At 30.9% G+C, this 25,570-nt stretch overlaps 1 protein-coding gene across 2 annotated transcripts in view; it reads right to left on the bottom strand.

Annotated features, from left to right (window-relative positions):
• The window catches only part of LOC123662047 (hypoxia-inducible factor 1-alpha), a 127,258-nt gene that overhangs the window by 19,331 nt on the left and 82,357 nt on the right, over positions 1–25,570 (bottom strand). For both annotated transcript variants that reach the window (XM_045596937.1, XM_045596936.1), the window contains exon 7: positions 11,428–11,572. In XM_045596937.1, coding sequence (XP_045452893.1) covers positions 11,428–11,572 — 145 coding nt within the window. The remainder of the gene's footprint in view (positions 1–11,427; positions 11,573–25,570) is intronic.

Below are 25,570 nucleotides of genomic sequence, written 5' to 3'. Positions count from 1 at the left end.
ATAAATAATATCCCTAATAATATTATAAACAAATAAATAAATCAATCAATCAAAAAACAAAAACACCTAATTGTTATTTTAAATTGACGTGTTAAGTATACACAATAAGTTATTTGCAGGTGTTACATATGTATTCGTTACCGTTGACATTATTAGTTCATGGTTTTCAATATATTCATTGTCAACTAGTTTCATACATACATAATTTGTCTTTTAAACGAAACAAAATAAACTTACTTTAGTTAAAGTAATTATCAAATGAACACAGTTTTAACGATGAATTCGTCTACGGGTTTGTGTTACAGTTTGTACTTCCACAAGATAATAAAATAAATACTTTTTGACACATCGACTCGTAGCCTTGTTAAAATAAAAAATCAATTAATTAGACTCATCTTTAGTTTTATGTTTTTAATGTATTAAGTTCAGGTTTCCAAGTAGGGCATATAATAGACCTATGTCAGACTATACGTGTAGTGCACGTTCACCAGATACCTTACCACAAAACCACAATATAAATTATTGAGTAGTAACTCATAAAAGACGAGGATATTGCCTAGCGCAAAATTTCTTGCAAGGGTGTAATAATAACAATTAAAATTAGTTTAGAATAGTGTATGTTTATGTTTATGTGAGTTAGTAGTGGTTTTATTCGTAAACCTTTTTTTTTATATCACATCAAAAATCGACCGTTCCAGCGGCGATCGATCCTGCATCTCTGACTGACCGTGTCGGTGCTATGGGGGGTTTTTATTCGTTTTTTTTTTTTTTTTAGTCTAGATGATTAATTTTATAGAGTATAACACAGAGTCTTACTTACATTTGTTTTCACTTTTCTATACTTATACTTATTAATATATCAAAAATATATTGTCATAATGACAACATTTTTTAAAAGTTCCTATATACTGCAACGCAGGTCTGGTTGTGAGATAGGGTAAATAATCCCGGGTCATTATTTCAATCACGGGATTTCAAGACTAAGCGACATTGATACCAGGATTTTTTAAATCTCATGACCATGTCCGAACTTAAAAAATCGTTAGGCTTAGGTATTTCGTTAAAATAAAAACAAGTTTTTGTTTTATTTATTTACAACAATTTAAGTAAATTACTGTCTATTAATACTAGACATCAGATCGTTCATCTTATGTGGATTATCAAGCTATTAAGAGTTCCTAACTAATATTATTTCTCTATCTGCTGGATATACTTTTGCAATGTACCTCATTGAGGGTTTTTTATATATCAATGATGTACCTACTAAAATCCTTTGTAAGATTGTAGTAAGATTATTACTAGCATTGCCATAACTTACGTTTAGCTTGAGTTTATTAAAAAATAAAGATATTTTGTATTAAAACAAACAATTATGTTTTAAAGTAATACATTGTTTAGTATGACTTTTTTTTTAAAAACGATGTCGTGCAAGTTTCAGCATACATAATAAATAATTAACGTAAAAACTACAAACCAGTTACACAGTATAGATAAGAAAAAAATTAAAGCACTAAGTATAAAACATTTAGCGCCCGTATTAAAATAAAAAATATATTTGCATTTCAAATTATTAAAGACGAAATTTAATTTAAATTAAAACCTAATTACTTTTGAAAGTTGATATTATAATACTTGTCTTTAATAGGCCAAGTAGACTATTAGGACGATTTTGTAAGGTGTCATAGGCTACAAAACATTACGCTATGACTCAATCCAATAGAACAGTAGACATAGTTCAATACAGGTGAAGAAATCTCGAGAAATATCTGCCTAAAGACCATTTACAAATGAACTCTTCTCTTTTATTATACGTGTATTTCCGAAGAGCAAACGTTATAAACAAGACTAAAGACTAATCATACAGTAGTTGGTTTATTTATAAAAGCGTGTTTTTCTTTTGTTTTTTTTTGTGTTAATTTATAGTAGATTTCCAAACAGTAGTAGTTTCCAAAGTAGCTGGCGTGTAGCTTTTTTAATTTTGGAACAAACTTAAGGAATTATTTGTGCAGCCTAAGCAAGAACTCAAGTAATGACAGTACGTAAAAAAGAAAAAATTAAAAACATTAAGCATTAAGCAGCAGTGTTATTTTTATTGGCCGAATAAATAAATAAAAGTTTCAACTGTTCAAAACTCGTGTGTCAATTTTAAAGATGGTTATCTTTCAAGGGTTAAAGATGACTTAGAGTGGGATAATTTGAAAATGTTCGAATAAGCTTCGACCTAAATAAACTCGGTCGGACGAGTTCCTAATTCCATTATAAATGGATTTAAACTAAGCATGGCAATTCGCTTTCAGCCTCCGGATAGGCAGTTTATTAACTGCTTTTTGAGATTTGGCTCTGCTTGAAAGTAATTCTTGTTAAATTTTTTGTTGACGATTCATTTTCGATGTTAACAGTTAAAAACATATTAATATCAGTGACATCAATATTTAAAATAGAATATATAAATATTTACCAGAAGTCAATTAGAGCAATCTGTAAAAGTGCGACAAAGGAGAAAAGTTGGAACTGAATCCGCTTTGCTTCTCCACTGCGAGTGCTGGGGAAATCTTTATGATGTTTTACTAAGGACATCTATACCAGGCATAAATATTTTACTAATGTAAATAAATATATCTGCTACAAAGGAAAATCTGCGAATGTCGGCGTTAATGAGACTTTACGTCACAACAAGATCAGAAAATCATTATAATTAAATAACATAGGTTACTAATGTTAAAAAATTGTTTTCAAAATAACATCAGAGTTATTGCTTTGTAAGATTTATTTTAATGTATGCGAGTGTCCATTTAATATAAAAAGACATCGAGATGGGGGACTAGCATTGATGAATAGGGAGGGACGAAATTATCAGTAAGAATCGAATCATACAATAGGTCACTTGGGTACGATGCGTCTACTATTAATCATTGGTATCGAAAATGCTTGAGTCATTAATAACATTTCCCATTGAACCCTCTGTAGCAGACTTCATAAATATGTACATATTTTACATTTTAATTATGGCATTTTCGATGCTACGTTTTGAATTATTAATTCATATTAAATATTAATGGTTAAAACGAATTAAATTTTACACGAAAGGTAAATGTTTTATAAAGATTAAATTAGTGGGGTTTATAAACGAAATTTAATACAAGGATTTAAAGATATTTTACTAAAGTAGCATGTAAACAGAATTAGGTACAAAAATCATAATTAAGGTATATGACATGTTTATTTTTCTTATATATTTAACTTATATACATTTTGTTGGTATAATATTATATTTTAACCGATTATAATGAAACAACTTTTTAGAATTTTATCGCGGTTTATTAAGTTTTTTTAGATGCCCGACGGCCGACGGGATATCCTCCCATGACCATGGTTGACAAGCCGAAATAGTTGTTTCATTTTAATATTTTAACCGATTTCAAAACAGAAAGAGGTTCTAACTTTGATTGTATTTTTAACCGACTTCCAAAAAAGGAGGAGGTTCTCAATTCGACTGTATTTTTTTTTTTTTTTTATTATGTATGTTACATCAGAACTTTTGACCCTTTTAACTACTTTTCGAGTTATATCTAATAATGCGTTTTTACTTGACGCTTTTTTCGTCGACCTACGTTGTATTATACCGCATAACTTTCTACTGGATGTACCGATTTTGATAATTATTTTTTTGTTGGAAAGGAGATATCCCAAATTAAGTACCATGATAAGAAAACCAGGATCTGATGATGGGATCCTAGAGAAATCGAAGGAACTTCTTGAAAATTCGCAATAACTTTTTATTGGGTGTACCGATTTTAATAATTTTTAATTTAATCGATAGCTGATGTTTGTCATGTGGTCACATATAAATTTTATTGAGATCTGATAACTACTTTTGAGTAATCTTTGATAACGCGTAGTTACTTGACTATTTTTGCGTCGATCTACGTTGTATTACTCGTCGATGTAATTGAAGTCGGTTTTTTTTTCGTTTGCGAGCAAACACAATTATTTACGTGTATTTACCTCATCAATTATTACTGGGTACACTTATTTTGATGCCTTGTTTTATTCGAAAGCGAGAATTAATTAATCGAGATGAGTGACGAGTAGTTTTTTAGTTAGTTATCCTTGATAATGTGTATATATATACTTGTCGCTGTAAATCGTTTTTTTTTGTTTAAAAAAAAACACGTTTGTGTTATTATAATAATTTATTAAGTTACTAACAACCATCCGTTGGTATATATATACGAAAATATATTTTTACTTATTGAAAGATATCGTTCATTAAAACATTATGTACTGACGACTCAGATCACAGACCTGTTTACAATATTAATCGACATGACGATAATTGATTATTTTATAAGCGTAGCAACCACTCGAGATAACCCATGGCTTTAGACGCATCTGGTGGCATTATGCATTTATTTTTATCGAGAGTCAACTATGATAAGATAAATTTTCCGTCGACCTATCGTAATAGATAGCTTCAATTTAATACGATGTGCATATTGGTGATTTTTTCTATGGAATAATATTGTAGCTATCGGGTATTTTTTTTTCATTTCTCATGCGTACTCAAATACATTCGATGTAAATATTTTCAACTAATCAATTTAATATAATAAACAACATTATCGAGACAGATATCACAAGCAGTCATAAATTTTTCCTACAGAACTGTCACAACGAAAAATTCTACATAACGTCCGGTGAGCACTAAAAGCCCCATTTTAACTATTATCGGCGCATATGAAATCACATTTTCATATGAATGTTCTCATCTTTAAAATATGTAACAGCTTGCGCAGATTCCATGATGTACTGTTCTATTTCGATAGCATTTTCGTTATTTTGGGAAGCGAAAACGAGAGAACAGATGACCATTAAAAGCTACAAAACTAATTTAAATGAACTTAACACTTGAGTTTCTTTATAATCCATATTTACGAGTAAAATAACTATACGAGTATAATATATAACATTCCTTGTTATTTCCTATAGAATTTGAAATAGCAGAAACCCAATTAAACGTAACATTATACGTTTCATTATTTAAGGCCAAAATTAATAACAGGAAAATAATGCCAAACCGACGATATCAGTCACCAACCCGCCTGCCCAGCGTGGTGACTATGGGCAAAACATATGAGTTCACGTTATTTTTGGCGTAAACTTGTGGAGGCCTATGTCCAGCAGTGGACTGATGACGATATCAATGTTACAACTAACCGTATACTTTAAGACGAGGTTATTATATGATAAAACATGGAGCAAGTAAAAAAATACATCGTTTTTAAAACTCTCTTTCATTTATACGAACGACTTAAAATTAAAAGAAACTAAACAATAATAGGAAAATGAGCTTTTGTTGAATTTAGCGAATAACATTATTCACTTAAATTTAACTACTTATTTTTTATGATCGCTAATAAGGACAATAATTTATGACATTTAAAATTTATTAAAAAATAATAATTTAAAGTCATGTTACTCAATAACATTATACTAAACGTCAGATTTATTTCAAATTTCCAAATCATTACATAATTATATTATTTAAAGTAATATTTAATTTAAAACTACAACTAAATATCACACCTAAAGATATAAAAGGTTTTCTTATACGATTGCAAACAATGATATTTTTAAAAGGTTTGAAAAAAAATTAGCACATACTTGTTATAATGACATTCAAAACCTAAGTTTAATATAAGTAAACAAAACACGAAGCAACAAGGATTTCAGAGCAACATATACATAACTCGAAAAAACATCCGAATAGACGTAACACGACAGCGTGATAAAGGTAGCCTTGAACTTTACAACGCGACGCCAAATTACGAGGGAAAAGGAGCAGTAAAAAAGATTTATGAACTGAAATGAAAGTTATTAGCTCTTAGGTAGATTATTTTGATCAGTACGCATAAACAACTATGCAAAAATGATAAAAACAAAGAGATTGTCTATTATTTATTTAAACGATTTAAATATCGAGATGAATCGCCCTTATTTTTTCTTGTCAAAAAGTTCGTTTATCGGGACGCGTTAGAGGCTATAAATAATCGTACTACGACTCATAAAAACAGGAGCTATGGATGAAAACCCTACCGACAAGACTGGTGCAACAGCTAATTTTATATGTATACCTAACGACTGATGACAATCGTCGACAGTCAGTATTATCTAATAACAAAAGTTTTATCTTATTTTACGGACAATTACAATGTTTTGTAGCTAATACTTAATGCAGCTAATACTTAATTTGCAGATAATACTTACGAAATAAATATTCTAGGTTTCGTAATTACGATAATTATTATGACTCAAGCCTATCGCAGTCGCACCAAAAGTGGCGTGAACTCATGTTGTGTTGCCCATAGTCACCACGCTGGGCAGGCGGGTTGGCGACCGCAGGGCTGGCTATGTCGCACCAAAGATGCCGCTGTCCGTTTTCGGCCTGGGTATTTCAATAGCAGCAACGACGATAATTATTAAAAATCACAATTACTACGTACTTATTTAATTCACCTCTACGATTCATAATTCCGGTCGAATATAATCGCGTGTCGTATAGTAAACACTATTAATAAACCTCATTCGTTAAAACGAATAATTGCAGACAGGTAACATACTTTTTTTAATTTATTACGAGCGTCATTCTAACGCTGGAAACTGTAAAGTGACGACCACTCATCGTTTTATTTTTTTATCTCATTTTGTTATTACGACAAAATTCTATATACGCGTTATTATATCATAAAATGTGTCCTTTATTTTGAACAATAAATTTTCACAAAATCTGGGTTACATTTTGTTTTTAATAACAGAGATTTTAAACATTGTTTTACGACGGTTTCCTTACATAAACCTTTAATGATTGTTTTTGACATCAACGTAAACGGCGAGTACGAGGGCGGGGTAAAAGTTTTCGGCCTGACCTAGAGATCGCGCTAGGTCTAATTTTTGATTTGTATTCTATAGTACTATATCCTCACTAATGTGTATATAAATTTTCGGGTCGATGGCTCTGTTAGTATATATTTGAGAGGCGATTGAACAAGACGCCTCGATTGCTTAAGTGAAAATGTAAAAATCAGAGAAGCGTGCAGTCATCAAATACTTTTATTTAAAAGGCCTAACACCATACCAAATTAAAGAAGAGCTGAATTCCACACTGAAAGACTTTTCGCCGTCATATTCAACGGTGAAACAGTGGGTTTCTGAAGTTAAGAAAGATCAAACGCGTACTTCTGACGAACCACGTTCAAGACGCCCGTTTGAGGTCACGACTCTCGAAATGATTGAAAAAATTCATAAAATGGTGATGGAAGGCAGCAGATTAAAAGTAAGTGAGATAGCTGATGCAACTAAGATATCAATTGAACGTGTACGCAATATTTTACATGAACATTTGAACATGGGGAAGCTCTGCGCTACGTGGATACCGCGTTTGCTAACGGTCGATCAAAAGTTGACCCGAAGAACTGTTTCAATCGAAAACTTGGCGCTGTACAAGCGCAATTCGAGCAAATTTTTGCGTCAATTTATAACTTGGATTCACCACTACACTCCTGAAAATAAACAACAATCAAAACAATGGACCAGGTGAACCAACCACAAAGAAGGCAAAGACAATTTTATCGGCGAATAAGGTTATGGCAACTGTTTTTTGAGATACAATTTTAATTAAAGGACGCAGTGAAAATAAACGTGGCGAAAAAAAAAAATCTTGTTTCACCATCGCACCTGCCCATTCTTCGGTCGTTGCGATGACTAAAATCAACGAATTGAGGTTCGTATTGTTCCCCCAACCACCACATTCGCCAGATTTAACGCCCAGCGACTAGTATCTGTTTCCTAATCTTATAAAATGGCTTGGAGGTAAAAAATTTGAGAGCAACGAGGAAATGAGTATTTTGAGGGACTTTCTGAATCAGAGTATAAAAATGGTATCACTACATTAGAGCACTGTTATGAAAAATTTATTAATCTTGATGGAGATTAAGTTGAAATATAAACCGAAAAAAAAAAAAAATGAAAAAATGTGTTTTTCTTTATCAGGCCGGAAACTTTTCACCCCGCCCTCGTACATCTCGCACTTTCGTTTTGCCGACGATATCATCATGTTTGCTTGGCCAAGTGTTGGGCGGCCTAAACGAGTCCTCCCGACGAGTCGGTCTCGGTATAACTTGGACAAAACGAAAGTTATGTTTAACAACCAAATCATACCAACACCGGTATTGGTCGATGGTACCCTTCTCGACTCGACCTCTTCGTTCAGGATTATGTATACCATGTAGGCCATACCATCCAAATAGGCCACAACGACTTCGAGAAGGAGGCCGATAGGAGAATCGGTTGAGCTGGGCGGCGTTTGGCAGGCTTCGTCGAGTCTTCGCTTCGAAGATTCCGTAATGCTTGAAGACAAAACTCTTCGAGCAATGCGTCCTGCCTGTGTTAACATACGGAACCGAGACGTGGGCACTGACGAAGAGACTGGTCCACAAGTTTAAAGTCGCTCAACGTGCAATGGAACAGGCTATGCTTGGGGTTTTTCTCAGAGATAGAATTAGAAATGAAACTATCCGCGAGTGAACGAAAGTAACCGACATAGCCCACAGAATGAGCAAGATGTAGTGGCAGTGGGCTGGTCATCTGTATCGTAGGACCCATGGCCGTTAGAGCAGACGTGTCCGGAGTGGAGACCGCGTCTCGGCAAACGCAGTCGGACTTCTTCCGGCCCGTTGGATCGACGATCTACCGGTGTAGGCTGGATGAGGATGGCGCAAAAACGGAATGTCTGGCGCGAACTTGGAAAGCCCTATGTCCAGTAGTGGACTGCAATAGACTGAAGTGATAGTAATTTTTTTGAGGAGGAAATAAATTAAAATGACTATCGTATTAGACACATTTATTAGACATATAGATTTAGAAAATATATAACTTTTTTATTGGGTACAAAATATCATAGGTTTGCAGTATATACGAGCAAAAAATGTAATATAATTTTATTCTTGACCTCCAAAAACCGCAGGCAATATGGTAAGTATGGGCTATAAACCCGATGCTTTGTAGCACTTCTGACTTACCCGATAAAAGATTTTCGTGACTCGACAATACTTAATAGGTTCTTAATAGGTACGTTCAATAATTTTGACTTTAGCTTTTCGTAAAACCAGCCAACATGAACGAGATTATGGCAAATAATACTCTATGTGAATGAAAAAGTTAGTATGACTTGCAGCTATTGTTTATACATACACAAACGTACTGGAAAGAATTTAATTGCATAAGTTCAGTCAACAATTAAAATCAAAATTATATTTGTGCAAGAAATAAGCTTACAAATCTTACAATTACGTAATTCATTTCGAATTTCGAAACAAAACATTTCAAATTTAAAAGTTCTATTCACGAAAGTGATTCCCGAAATGCTCTCTCGTTCCCGTCGCTATAGCCGGAGTTAAAGCAATAACAGACGAATGACGTCGTAAAGATATAATGAAATATCAACGTCACAACGAAGCACGAAAAATGTGGCGAAAATAACATAAAATAAAAAATACGAGACTTTACGAAATATATTTAAGATTTCTGACCGGCTTTTGATGGTTTTGGCAGTTATGGTGCTTAGAAATCAGTTAGACGACTATATTTTTTTTTTTATTTTTTTTTTTCTTATATCTTAATAATAAAACCATCGTAAAAAGATCGAAATACAAATCAAGTCTTAACAATTTCATTTGAGAAATACGGTAGTAAGAAATGTTTGATAATAATTAGTCAACGTTTGTAATGTGAAAGTTTCTTAGTGCGGATAACATCAAATCTTGAACGTTAGTATTTATTCATCTCTTACATCGTGAGATGATAACGGTGCCAACAATGCGCTTCGCCCAGATGGCCAAACGCTGTCCCTGACATGTTAGACAAGATTCAAAGCAAACAATCTAAGTGACCACTTGCAACGCTTTCAAAATTTATATATAACCTAAAAATACTTTAAAGATATAAGAATGATAAATGTAATCTTCATGATACGAGGCTAACGCATTATCACATATAATGAACAATGTTAAGTATAAACAGTGTTTAATTAAAAAAATACTAAGTGTAATAAGCTAGAGATTGTGGTAGGAGATGAAAGTAATAAAAAAGGGCAAAAGAGCTTAACGGCGGTCCCGAATAACTCCAATGACCAGCCGGAGGGCAAATTGTTACATAAGAAGTCGCGGCGAACGATAAAAAGGATTACACTGTACCTTCTTTATTGTCACTGATATCTCCGACTTTACGATATCGCCAGTTGTGCAGATACGAATATCGAATTAAACAAAAATGCATTTTCTCAAACGCTTTTTTTCTTTCAATAAAATCAAGCCTCGCTTAACAACGTCACAAGGATACCTATATATTTTTCTTTGTATATTTATGAGAAACCTCATAAAATTTGATCTCGTATTTTACGACTCAAGTATAACTGTCAAGAGAAATTCGTTAAATTATATTACACGTATCTCAAATAAGGTTCATAATATTATGTCATTAGCGAGTGCGAATAATTGTGTTTGGTCGCAAATGAAAAAAAACCAACTTCACTTACATCGAAAAGTAATACAACGTAGATCGACGAAAAAATAGTCAAGTAAATAGGCGTTATCAAAGATTATTCAAAAAGAAGTAATCATATCTCGTACAAATTTAAATGGGACCACAAGACAATCATCAGCTTTCGTTTAAAACAAGAATCATCAAAATCGGTACACCCAGTGAAAAATTATGCGGTATAATACAACGTAGGTAGACGAAAAAATAGTCGAGTAAATACGCATTATTAGATATAATTCGAAAATTACTCGTCAGATCTCAATTAAATTTAAAGTGGACCACCTGACAGTACCACCTTTTAATTTTAAAAAAAATCGAAATCGGTCCACCCTGTCGAAATATCTGAGGTAACATATAAAAAGATACAATCGAATTGAGAACAACCTCTTTTCTGGAAGTCGGTTAAAAAAGTATTTAATTTAGTTAGGATTTCATTTTGTTACGTAATAAAGTAGGGAAAAAATTTAGTCAGCAAGTCAGTCATCTTTCAGGTAATAATTAAAATTCAACGTGCTAATTGGTAGGTATGTAGTAAAGTTGATTAAATAGCTCTAAGCGAAGTTATTAGGAGTGTCTAATCGAGATAAGACGTTTTAGTATTACATAGTAGATAAAGTATTTGCGAACGCTATTTAATCATTCCCATCAAATGTAGACCATGTTAATTAATCAAAATAAAAAATAAAAAAAATGAGACTTACCGTTTATGAACATATTTTTGTAAACAATATCATTATTATTTATTAAATGCTGAAAATAACATATGAAATTCACGTATGTTAAATTATATAAGTAAGATTATCTTTAATTTTGTCTTATATCTAAACCTACCTGATGATGTAATTGACGCATATGACGCTGATCGGCTTCTGTTGTTTGTCGGTGATTACCGTGGCCTGAGTCTGGACCCAGGCGTATCCGCCGGTCTTAGCAAGGAAACGGTATTGACTAGTCTCGCATTGTCCCTTCGAGAACACTGAAAAGAACACCACAAATAAATATTTATGTCAAAGATAACACAAAAATATTTTACCTCAACTGTAACTAAATAAAACTCATTTTAGATTATCATTCTACTTGGGATAGCTACCTACTATAAGTATTTAGAGGAACTGTAGCTACATAAAATTGGAAAGAAATTAAAAAATTCTGATAAGATAAAGCTTATGAAATGGGCGAAAGGTCAAAAGTAGAGAATTAAATCTTCCACAAGTTATTATCGGAACAATCAGATTAGTATTAAAAATGCTTTAAATGGAATTTAACAAACTGAATTTTTCTCGACTTATCCAAAAAAGGGATGTCACTTTATTGAGAAAAAACATCTACGACTAAAGCTTGTTTGAACAAAAGGTTGGTGCGCGGGTTCCAATATCGTTTCGTCTACATAAAGAATATTAGAGCCCGCGAATACTTGTATTGGAAGAATGAAATTACCTTATATATCACGCCTAAACCCCTTTTGAAAAGTGGGGGATAAATTTAAATAATGTCGCAGTATTATTTATTATTTTACAAAAAGATTGGATGAAACGCATTTTTAATAGTTTTCTGATAATATGTATTTATCTATACGAATGTTATAAAGCTGAAGTTTTTTTTTATTGTTCAAATTCAAAAACCTCCTAGTTTGAATTGAAAAATTCTTTTTTTGTTGGATAGCTCATTTTTCTCAAATTAACGCACGTAAAGCCGCGGGGCTTAGGCAGTTATTTTTTAATCAGGCGTCAGTCTGGTGGTTTTTTAATGAAATTTAGATACCACCATAATATGATCTTTTTAAAAATATAGACTTGTTTTAATCAAAAGAAAGCATTCTCCACAGACAATTTTCTTAACAAGTTTTAATTAAGTGTACTCGTCTAGTCGTTTCAAAACTTCAAACCGCTAGGGTGGTTTTGACGGTTTAATGGTTTTGTCTTACGGTCTTAAGAATTTTTAATTATTCAGTTACTTGATAGCTAAATCGAGAATAATTCGGGACTCCGAAGACCTATAAAGACTATAAAGAATGTGAGTAGTGTTTGTAAAAATGTTTGCAAGAAAACTTATTGATTTCTTTTATTTTGTTTATATCATTAGTAGATTAGCAAAAAGATTAAATCTAAATCAAATCATCAATTCAACAACGAATTGATGTCACAATTACAAATAACATTGTGCAATGACATATTATATTCTTAGATACCTATAAACAAATCGAAATTTTTATCAACTTATCAATCTCATCTGTAACACAAGCTCGGTATTATTATAGGTAGTCACGTGATTAGAGCTAGTAGTTCGGGCAACAATATAAAAGACAGTCAAATCAGGTTAAGTGGTCGATAGTTTCCTTGCCGAAGTGCAATGACATCTTTATAGAAGGCTTTCACGATTTGCTATAAAGTAGAAAAAAATGTTATCGCGTAAATTACGATTTTGAAAAGCTAAAAATAATTTTGAACTGTGAATGATTGCGATGTTAATAGAGAATAACTTTCAAATCTGTTGATTTCATCGTTTAAATAAATATAAATTTAGATTCAAATTTCTATTTTAGGAGTAAGTACAAGTTTTGATTACTAAGTAATGATCTGTTAGAAAAAAAAAAACAATTTAATTAAGTTGTTACTTTTTCATACAGTAATTTTTTTTAATGTCACCAAGATGACACAAAAAAGACAATAAAAAGAAACAAATTTATTAATTTGTTTGTTTTGAGTGCAACGTTGCTAACCGCTTTGCTGGCAAGCCACCAAATAATTTGGGTTAACATGCACACTTTATATCAATTGTTTTTATGAGTTGACAAGTGTTGTATTCCACAATGAGAACTCTTTGCAAAAGTTACCCATTAAAATTAATTTAAATATAATCAATCTAACCTAACATAATATCATTAAAATTTAGTCACTTTCAAATGCATATGGCACAACTGTTTGTAGTGTAAGTATAAATTAAGGAAAACGCATTAATCTATATTTACTTAATGTCAACGACCTTTGAGAATTCAATTTAGAACTTCAGTACAAATGGTGCATCGGGAATACTATATTGCATACTGTTTTCATATTACATTCAATTTAAGTAATGTGTAAGTACCTACCTCATTTCCATAAGAAATATGTATTTGAAAAACTCTTTATCTAAATTATTAACATACCTAGTTGATGATTAAATTATAAAAAAAGTGCGTGCGTACAAAGTACACATGTCAAAAGTGAAAATTCTTTGACAAACTAATTTTAAGTCTCGTTTATATTTTTATACAAATCTAAAGCTTTAGATTACCGTTCCAGCTCCATTTAGTTAGTTTCTAAATGTAATACTATCGATATTAATGAAACAACCTTTTTCGTTTCTATAGTACACGCTAGGTGGCTCTGTTGTTCGACAAAAACGTTGCACATCTTCGTGACGATAACATTATTATTGCGTTTCATCCGGAAAAATTTTAACCTCAAGCGCTTAAAGAAGTTTTACACCAAAAAAAAAAAAAAAAAAACAAAGGAAATAACCTTGAATAAAATGTTTTTGTCACGGTATCAAGAATAGGTATATTTCAAAGAACATTCTGGAAATAATAAAATCTGCAAATAATAAATGTACAAAAAAAAAACGAGAAGTAGTAAAAATTTAACGACAAGATCATAATAGGTACACAACCACTCGACAATGTGTTTAATATTTATTTATCGTTAATGTCGGCAAATTGTAAAAAAATCTACTTACTCCTAAGCGCCTGATACCTAGATAAAACTTAAGTACTGTTATTTTATATCGCGACGATAAAATTGACACTATAAAGTGTAAATGTATCATCAACAATTGAATGGATTCCTGAAAAATTCCATTCGAAAAGAATTTGATAATTTAGAATTTTGTCAATAGACGACCTAAATCTACAAATTAAATCTAAATGTAAAAATTGTTCTATAAATATGTTACATTTAACATGTATATAATATAAGTAAGAGTAGTAAGTATGAGAATAGGTCATCATCTATAATATAATTTCATTTTTTGCGTTGCATGTTTCTTAAATTAAGTAACTTTATAAAAAGAAGGTTCTAACTTTGACAAATATGTATATTGTATAAACAAATATGTATATTTTTGGAAATCTAATATATTCACTTTTTTTCAACTACCGCACAATAAAAATAAAATCCTAATTACTTTTTAACCTATTTGCAACATTGATTAGTTTTAAAACAAAACAATGAAAATCCGCCATGTTTAATATTCTTAGACGAGCACTCAAAGCTGTGCGATTTTACTGTTGTGAATAGAAAAGTATTCTTAGAAACTGCTAAGTATAGTTATTTGAAACAAAATGTTTCCACTTTATTTCAGTTATACCTACTTACCCTAGGGCGTTCCGAGCTCTTGTAAGTGGCGCCTGGTATAATAACAATAATTAAATAAATTGTAATTGTAATGGCGGCATGTTGTTGATGCAATAGATACGTAGATAACCTTATTACTTAAGTACATACAGATTAGTACAATATTTGATGCCTTATTTTACGCAACTCACAGAAGCGACTTGTTTACCTAATACGAAATAGGCCACTGTAATCTTAATCTGAATCTCTCTTTAATATTTATTCATACATAGTTACAGAAATTATTTTCGCCTTGAATAAGTACGAAAGTGTACTCGATAACATGATTAACTCGTATATTTAGATAAAATTAAAAAGGGTTCACAATAACTGAAATTTTAACTATAGATTTTAAAAGCTTTTCAAGTTGTCAAGACTATGTCTGATTAAAAATATTTTATTAGTTATTGTTAAAATTAAGTTAAAATTAATTTCAAGTTTCATTTTTATACATGTTTAAAGAAAATTATTTTGAGATCACTAAAAAATTACATTTAGTAAATGTTTTCTCGTCCCTGAAGAGATTAAAATTTAGTATGATGCTCAATGATATCAAAATAACTTGTCTCGCTCTTGTAAACAATGTCACGTATATAATCTTTTAAAAATAGCGTAACACATAAAACTATTTCCGTGACAGAAAAGCGTTATAAATAAACCACATATTTCCATTCAATATAAATATAAACTTATATCTATCCAACACAAAAATAATGTTTCAATTCCAACTAGCCAGTTCATCAGATTAACGCGTTTCAACAAGCAAATAAAGCTTTTTTGAGCTTTATAATATTGGTATAGAATATAGATTATTGGTTACAATCTGAGCCCATAGATGTTGTTATATCTTGCAAACTTGCGAATAATAACCGCCAAGTATCGTTACGTTTTCTGAAACTTAACAATTTTCAAAGCTATTCTCTTAATTTTTCATTCATTAATAACAATTTGAACAAGTGTTAGAAGACATTAAAAATGAACCGAACAAATTCAGCCGTTCTCAAATTTGCGGTTAGCGACACATTTAGCGATTCATTTTTATTTATATACACATACGTACAAGATTTGTTATATAAATAAAGACGTCAGAGAGAGTCAATCAAAGCAATTATTACCTATTTTTATGTAAAACTAGTCACAAGGAAACGATATACGAACGATTTATTATGAAAACGGTAAGCATTAACAAATGAGACAATTTATGATATAAAATAACTGCTATAAATGTTTATCAGCGGTAAGTCCTGTCATCAACATAAATACAGAATTAGGTCGAATCGTTTCTTGCAGTTTATTTATATCGAGAAAATAACAATAAATTACAATTATTGAGCGCAAAAATTTTATGCTGATGATGCACGTGATAGGTATGGCAAATTTGGGCCAATTTTACCGGTACTTTTATATCGCTTATAGTTTACTGATAGGATTATAAACTTTACTAACTGGAAGTTCTTTGCTTGCAAATAAAAATATCTAACAGATAAAGTCAAATATGATGTTGAAAAAAAGACCAGAAGCTTTTCCGTGTTAAATACCGTTATATGTCAACTCGATGAAACTGTATGACATGGTGTCTGTATCACCAGACAGACAAGTATTTACAGGTATCTAAGTAATAGTAATATAAATTAACATACATTAAAAACATCGTGACAAATATACTTTGTTTATGGGGAAATCGAAATACACGGAAATGATTTAAATGTTGTTCGGTTGCTTAATTTAAGAAATTGAAAGTTGATAAGATAACCCGTACCTATATTTAGGAATGTAACGTTTCAAGCCGTCGAAAAATAGCAGTGAAACTAGTTCTGTGCTTCTATATAGTTTTAGTTACAGAAATTTTATTTTGTTTACGTTATTTTCATATTTTATATGACCTACTTCTGCACGAGTAAAGACGTGAACAGGAGCAATAAAATGTCTAAACAATTAGGAAAGTAACATAATTTGTGTGTGTAATGTCTCAACTTGATTCATTACGTATCCTAAAAGCGCCTACAACGAAAGTTATTTGTTTTAAATAACTCAGAACGCCTCGAGTGTAATCGTAAAATTGTTGATAGCGGTATCATAATAATTTTAGCCAGTTCATTTTACGATAATTTGAAAATTTTAGCTACTATATAAGTGAAACGTATATAAACTCACCAAGGAACGTAAGCAATCAAAACCTTTCTTTATACAATTGTGCTACAAACGCACTTTTGGACTGTCATTTTACAAATTAAAATTTTGTTATTTTTATTAGATTAATTCTAATAGTAATGTGAAGCTATTCCAAATCTACATTGTTCAAAGAAGAATCGCGAAGGAACTCCGCTGTTACTCTTTGAAAACAATCAATGACATGTCTTGCATGAAATACAGCGCCATCAAACCCATACATTATATAGCTTTTATTACTTTTCAAAATAAAAAAAATATACATGAAATATTGTAAGACTTCATTGGCTTAATTGTTAGTTACAAAAACCCGGCATGCTAGACCGCTAGCACAGTCCAGCTTGTCGACTAAAAACAAATGTTTTTCTTTTTATTATAGCAAGCAACAAATGAATATTAAGCCTAAAATCAGAAAGTGATCATGTAACGTAAGCTAAAGTCGACTAGCCCGTTGGCGCAGTTTGTAGTGACCCTGCTTTCTGCTCCGAGGGTTGTGGGTTCGATTCCCACCCCGAGTCTGGGTGTAATATAAATATTTATTTATATATTTATATATGTATTATTTATAAGTATGTTTATCGAAAAAAAAATATGTAGCTATATACCAGTCGGCTGTTACCTATAACACAAGCATTAAGTTGCTTACTTTAGGAACAGACGACCGTGTGTGTATTGTGTAGATATAAAAAAAAAAAAAAAAAAAAAAAAAAGGAAATCAACGTTGACCCCATTTTTCTCCATTATACAGTCACTTGTGACGACATGCCACCCTTGACTGTACCTACTATGACATATTCTAAGAAATGTGTCACGACAACATTTGCATGGTACATCTAACGTATTTTTTTATTATATTTTTACTAATTATCTACCTACACATGTGTAGTATTGTTTTAGATTACTATATAATTATGTAATCCAAAAGATTCATTAAATGTATATTTTATTTTATTATAAACGAAATACGTTTTCTGCTATTATCAAATGTATTAGGGCATCTGGTATACTAAGACACAAACCAAATATAGAAAAGGTAACAAAAAATATATTTTAGATTCAAAAATTAGCACAGAAACTTCACTAAAAATTATTTTAAGCCACCTATTCCAGCGTTGTCCCTTAAATGTATAAAAAACTAGGGCAGGTAAGATCGTATGTTTATTAAATTTATTATTATAAGGTTTACATATTTTTTCATTTTCTAAATAATTATTTTTTGTGTTATAAATTACAAAAATATCTTGGGGCAACGTTGTGTAAACAAATTAAATAAGTCATAATAATTACTGCTTAGTGAAGAGTCTGTAGGTGGTACATAACGGTAAATAATTTACAAAAATAAGATATTCTTATATATAAAATTATCATGTCACAAATGTCAGTTACAATTCTCCTCCAAAACGGCTGGACCGATTCTTATGAAATTTTGTGTGCATATCGGGTAGGTCTGAGAATCGGCCAACATATATTTTTCATATCCCTAAGTTATAAGGGGAGGGGAGATTAACGGGGTTAATAACATATATGGCAAAACAACGTTTGCGGGCTCAGCTTATACGTATATATAAAACTATAATATTACAAAAACAGAAAACAGTGACCCATACATTGAAGTAGGTATTGAATTATAGAGAAAAATCTGGTTAGAACTGGGAGCATAAAGATGGTGAGAACAAACAATTGAGCGGTCGTAAAACTCACCGCTTGTTATCTTTACCATTAGGACATGTCAACATCATAACACCCAGACCCTCCCTCATATCATAATGATGACTAGGAATTATTTATAGCGTGATTATATTAATAATAAAACACAATTGTTTGCCTTTTTTAGTATTTTCAGAATCTGCTAGACCTATTTTAACATTATTTTTGCGTTAGAAAATGTCTTTATGATTTATGACAGCATTAGCACAAGAACTATCAATTTCAACTCACGACAAAACATCTACGTTATATTTGTAAAACTTTGACGTAGCATCTATTACGTAAGTATGAAAACATTAAATTTAAGCCTTGTTTATATGTATGTGTATGTTACTGAGTGATAATAATTTTATTTTTATCTCGGTAACACATAGTATTATTAATTTCGAGTCATTTCTAAACATAGCTCAAATAATATTGAAATAAATTGTAATTATGTAATTATAATAATAGGCAAAATGAGGTTAGTTGTTGTTTTGTAGTTTAGAAGAAACTATTGTATACTTGATGTATTACTATAGTAACACGTTATATTTTGTGCGATAATTCTTCGTGAAGTGATCCGTTCTAAATATAAAAATGTAACAAACAAGGTTTTCTTCCGTACACTAGAGGTTTCCAAATATTTTTAGCTCAAGATTACACAAAGGCTGGCAAACGTTTATTGCTAAACATTTAGTTAGCATTTTAACGAATTGAAAATCTAACTTCGACTTTCTGAGATGAGAGACGTCGTCACGGCCGTGTAAATTTAAATAAATTTAAATTTTAAACATTTAAACACTTCTTACAAATTTTAGTAAGAGTCGTACTCTTGATTAAGTACGGAACGGAAATACGTTTTTTATTACTATAAATTAAATCCCGCTCTATATTGCCTTATTCAGGGTATAAACCAAATGATTTATCACAGAATTAGAATATTTTGTAGGCGGTAATCTTACATAACGCTTTATTGTAAGATCGATTGCTTAAAACAGTTCGGTGTAGCGATAGAGATTTTGAAGGCGTATAAAATTAAATTAATGTATGTAATCGATTTTGTGTTTGATACGAGGTGGTATCCCAGAAAAGGTTTAGGTTGATTTGAATAACCCTATCGAGGTCGGAATGTGGATAATGCGTTGGTCGTTCGAACGCGCACGAATATTCCCTCGGGTCTTGTTCAAATAACACAATAGGGGAAAAAAACTCTGCATTAATATTACTTTTTAGGTGTCAAATCCTCTCGAGCATTGTGCTGTATTAATTCAGTCATTTTATGTACCATTATCGGTAAAGACTTCACTTTTAATACTATTATTTCTATTAAAATAATATTATTCTTGTACATTTATCGGCGGATTTGTACAAGTCTTTTATATCTTCTAATATATTTTTGAATTATATTATTCTATAAGTAACGTCAAATTAAAATCAATATTTTTAAAATTGTTATATAAACCGCTGGGGATTCGTAATTTAAGTTTGAAACAAGTAGGTAAAGGTCGTTAATTACAAATATACTACTTTATCTTTTACATCAAGTCAAGGTTATTTATAGTGAAAATTTGATATAACCTTTTCTTCGACAATTATGAAACTAAAATCCTCTATGTAGGGTATAATTTTACGTGTCTATTTTTAGAAACTAATCAGCAACTTCGATTTAAGTTGTAAGCTTTTTATTTACTATTACAAGTGTAGAGAATCATTTTAAAGGCTTTATTAACCTTCCTTAATATTAATTCTTATTTATATAAAAAATAGAAATACAGAATGGTTTTACCTCTTTAACTGTGGTGTTTTCATTTTATAGCTTCTAAAATATTTTATTAAATTTTGATGTACGTCTTAATATCCACATAATACGTATTTATAGTTAATCTTAAAAAATTTATGTGTATCGGAAACCGCGGTATATTGCCAATATTTTCGCGTTACAAATGTAATTTTTATATCCAGTGAAGATAGCAACGCTCTCTCGTGTAGTAATTATTAGTGTTCCATTCGTATGATTACGTAAGAAATTAGAATATAGAATAATCTAGTCTTTTTTCCATTTACACGTTTTACAAACAACAAAAAATGTAGATTTATGCTTTCAGGATTCAAATATATGCTTATCTATATTTCCATACAGCTAAACTATGCGTTTCGTATTATTAAAACCGTTAAGAGATTTAATCGATTGTGATATTATCATCTTTTTATATCTATGCTTATTCAATTCCTTACCTAATCCAAAATGAGTGATAATAATTAGTCCTTAATGTTTCGGACTCACGATCGGATATCGAATAGCATAAATTATTTTATTTCAAGACAAATAAAACACGTATTTCGGAGAAGTATATTCATGTAATATCAACGGTTTAAACTAAGTTAAAACTTACTTAGACTTTCGAAATATAATAAAATTAAACATAATATTATGTCTAGAAACTAGGAGAACGTTTTATGTCTAATAAAATGTAACTTTTCTACTATTTCTTTTTACTATCAAATAATTTGATAATTTATTGTATTAACCTTACATGCTTAAATCAAAATAACATTACCAACAAACCGATTACATATTATTAGAATGTTGGTAAAACAATATAAACAAATTCGAATAGCTATTGAATCTTTATATAATCGAGGCAATTGTATTTAAACATGATATAGCACATTTTAATGAATACAGTTTGCATTAATGTATTTTTAACGTATTTTGTTTATTAGGTTGGTTTACCAAATTATGACGTTTTATATAATAAAGTTATATGACTATTTGTGAAAGATACTATTTGTACGTTATCACGGACACCGATGGTATTTTTAATAAAATTGGTATCTATATCAAATATAATTTTATAATGTTATATAAAAATTAAATGTAAAATTTTACTACTAAAGACGATAAGAACCATATAAAATCTTCTAGTTCCGTTATTGGAGCTCATTATTATTTTAACAGGTATTCCACAAAGTTTTAAATAGAATGACTAATATACTTCAAAAATATTTTAGACACACATATACATATTTTGTGACTACTGCTTCGCTACCGTGTATCGTATTGTGATTTCTTTGACGTGCAGGTCAAAGGAGTGACGTAGGGGTATGACGTACATTTTGAAATTGAATTCATAAAATCGAAAGTAAATTTTATTAAGTTTGGCACCTGTTTATTATTTTTATATACTTTATATTAAAAATAAGCACTAAAAAAATTATGTAATTATATTTTTCACTTTGTTATTTTTATATTTAAACGTAACATCGAGTATAATACGTAACACGCCAACGTAATATTGAATGGAATTCTTTCTCAGCGATGAGATCTTATCGACAGACTGAAGCGTTCATTTCCTCCAGATAATGTAGTACCACCACTATTTACATCAGACAATGTATACTAGATATTTACATTAATAAATTTATATCATATAAAACGATTTTAAATCAATATAAAACGCTAAAATATATATAAGTTACGGAAAATTCCATCGCATAGCATGATCGACTTGTAGGCAAATAAAAAAATGTTTTTTTAAGATAACAACATTATTTAGGTATTATATACTAAGGTAAAAACTGAAAGTCAAAATAGGTTTGAGCTATATTCATTTATCTTCTTTGTCTTCAAATTAATCGATAAAATGAATATCTAATATTGTGTAATTGTGTTTGCAGGCAAACGAAGAAAAACCGACTTCAATTAGGTATATCGACAAGTAATACAACGTAGGTAGACGAAAAAATAGTCAAGTAAATACGCATTATCAAAGATTACTCCAAAAGTTGTAATCAGATCTCGATGAAATTTAAATGTGACCACATGATAAACATTGGCTTTCGATTAAATTAAAAATCATTAAAATCGGTACACCCAGTAAAAAGTTATGCGGATTTTCGAGAGTTTCCATCGATTTCTCTGGGATCCCATCATCAGATCCCGGTTTCCTTATCATAGTATTAAACTAGGGATATCTCCTTTCCACCAAAAAAAGAATTATCAAAATTGGTTTATAAACGACGGAGTTATCCCCGAACTTACACATATATATATACACGCTCGAATTGAGTAATCTCCTCCTTTTTTTGAAGTCGGTTAAAAAGATTATAATCTTTATTGGTATTATTATCACCAATCATATTGATAACGTGTCAATGATTTTATTTTATACGAACCTATCTAAGTAATATTGCATGGTTGTAAAACAATATTATTTATAACTAGCTGTGCCCCGCGGTTTAATGCGTCAATTTAATGATAAAGACGTACATAAAAATATTATGAAGCCTTTAGACTTCGTCGTTGAATTGGACTATCTAACACAAGAACAATTCTTCGATTCTAACCAGTACCTAGTTACTGGGATTAGCGCGTTTAAACAAACAAACAAACTCTTCAGGTTTATAATATTAGTATACGAGTAGATAGGTACGTGTAATATTGTCTTCTTGTCTGTATTAATGGTTCACTAAGTAAAGCTACAATCCTATAGATTATTGTGGAATCAAGTACAAGCGCACAACAGTTTCATTAGATGCTTAGCATCTCTGTATCTAGATTTGGTAATATTCTAAATCAGCTGAGCTTGTTATAACTCGTTAAAAATCTATTATACAACATTCAACCAAGTTTGTGCTGTGTGGCTACGGCACTAAAGAATTTAGCCACCCCCTCTCTTCCCGTGGGTGTCGTAAGAGGCGACTAAGGGATAACAAGGTTCCACAACCACCGTGGAACTTAAGAAGCCGACCGATGGCGGGATAACCATCCAACTGCTGGCTTTGAAATACACAGGCCGAAGACGGGCAGCAGCGTCTTCGGTGCGACAAAGCCAGTACTGCGGTCACCAACCCGCCTGCCCAGCGTGGTGACTATGGGCAAAACACATGAGTTCACGTTATTTTTGGCGTAAACTTGTGGAGGCCTATGTCCAGCAGTGGTCTGTATAAGCTGCAATGACAACCAAGTTTAGGAATGGTACTATGTCCAAAAATACATATATACATTTCATAAGTAAGAAGATATTTAAAATCATTCGAGAAAATTTCAAGAGAAAGCACCCAAAGAACTAATAAAATAATATATAACAAAAATTTCTAACTTCAAACCACAAGAAACCAGACGAAAATTGCAGCACTTAGTACGCATGATATAATGCTGTTTGGAATTAAGATTATTGTTTATCGAAAATTTAATACAACATGATTTATAGCATCATTGAATTATCGTTTACAGCGAGCATATTAAAGATCTGTTAAATAAATTACACTCAAACCGACTATAATCATAATAGTTTAAGCCTGAGTGTGGAAAATTCGCGATGAAAGAAAATATACGAGTGTAAACTGAATCAGAGATATGCTGATCTATTTATATTGGACTATTTTGCTTTCAAGTTCCAGGTGTCCACCTATAGGGAAAAAATACCTCAATCTTTTGAATGTATATTTTTTTTTAAATACGTTACAAGTTGAGAGCCCGAGGCAGGTCATGAATAAATAAAGCATAATTTGTTTTACCGGAGGGTCAACTATACTTTTAATTTTTTATAAATCGCCTGGTGAATAACCAAAATGAATTTTAGTATGTATACAATAGAAAATTAGAACTTAATTTTAAAAAATATTGGAAAAAGTGCGCTATAAATCCCTCCTAAAATTATTGATCCAAGTAGCTTCGGGCGACAGCAAATACTACTAACGCAAACAAATATTTGAACTGCATGTTCTTGACAGAATTTTTGTCGAGTCCTTTTTCCTAAATAAACAGATCACACATTAAATATTTACCGAACAATAAAAACTCAATCTTAATTTTTTTTCCAGTCAGATTCAGTTTTGATGTGGTTTCGGGTCGATTTTAACACTCCTAAAGTTTTACCGGTAATATAAGAATTAAAATTTTGGCAAGTCATCTGAATTCCTAGCTAGGTGGCCGTCACACTGGTTTTATTTAGACGTACCCACAATGACATTACGACTACTTGAAATCAGCCGTTACGCACGTGATAGAACGTAAATTGAATCATATCAAAACCATGAAGTTTTACAGTTTTCACTTATTAACTTAGATATGAGTAACATTTTACGACGCAGACCATTTTACTAAAACTGTATGAACTATATATATGTTACTATACTCTACGGTATACGATCACGTCTGAAAACGTAAGGGTAAATGGTTTAAGTGGATAAGCATATAAAAACTATACCAATCCTAAATGTAGCTCTTACCTTAAACAATTCGCCTTTTATCTAAAATACTTAGTTTAAGACATCTAATCCAAATTATTAGAATGAAATGGAAGTAAGAAACATAGAGAAATATATATATATATATGTATTGTATTTTTGTCAAATTTAATTGAAATATTGTTTGAAAATAAAGTTATGCTTACAAAATAAATTGTATATGTATAAACTGGCAAAAATTTCACTGCATATAGCTAAATTATCCAAATATATATTTTAGTTCATAGTTCTTTGATAAGCCGTTTCTTTGAAAAAAAAAACTATATAAAATGTAGACATAGTAAAACGGTATAGCGTGGTATTAAGCAATTATTACACATTAGAATCCTAATTCTTTTCTATCTAAAAAAATAGCATCAAACTCTATCTTTGACAGTTAAAAATAAATGTAAAAGTTCTATTATATATTAATAATAGTTCTTTTTTTTTAAATAATTAAATATAACATACCCTATAATTTCATTCAGCCAGGCAGCTGTTATTACGCGCCATAG

This window comes from Melitaea cinxia, chromosome 18 (assembly GCF_905220565.1).
Source record: "Melitaea cinxia chromosome 18, ilMelCinx1.1, whole genome shotgun sequence".
In the NCBI taxonomy this organism is placed as follows: domain Eukaryota; kingdom Metazoa; phylum Arthropoda; class Insecta; order Lepidoptera; family Nymphalidae; genus Melitaea; species Melitaea cinxia.
Note: the sequence above shows the minus strand (reverse complement) of the source record. Positions and strands in the feature narration are given on the sequence as shown.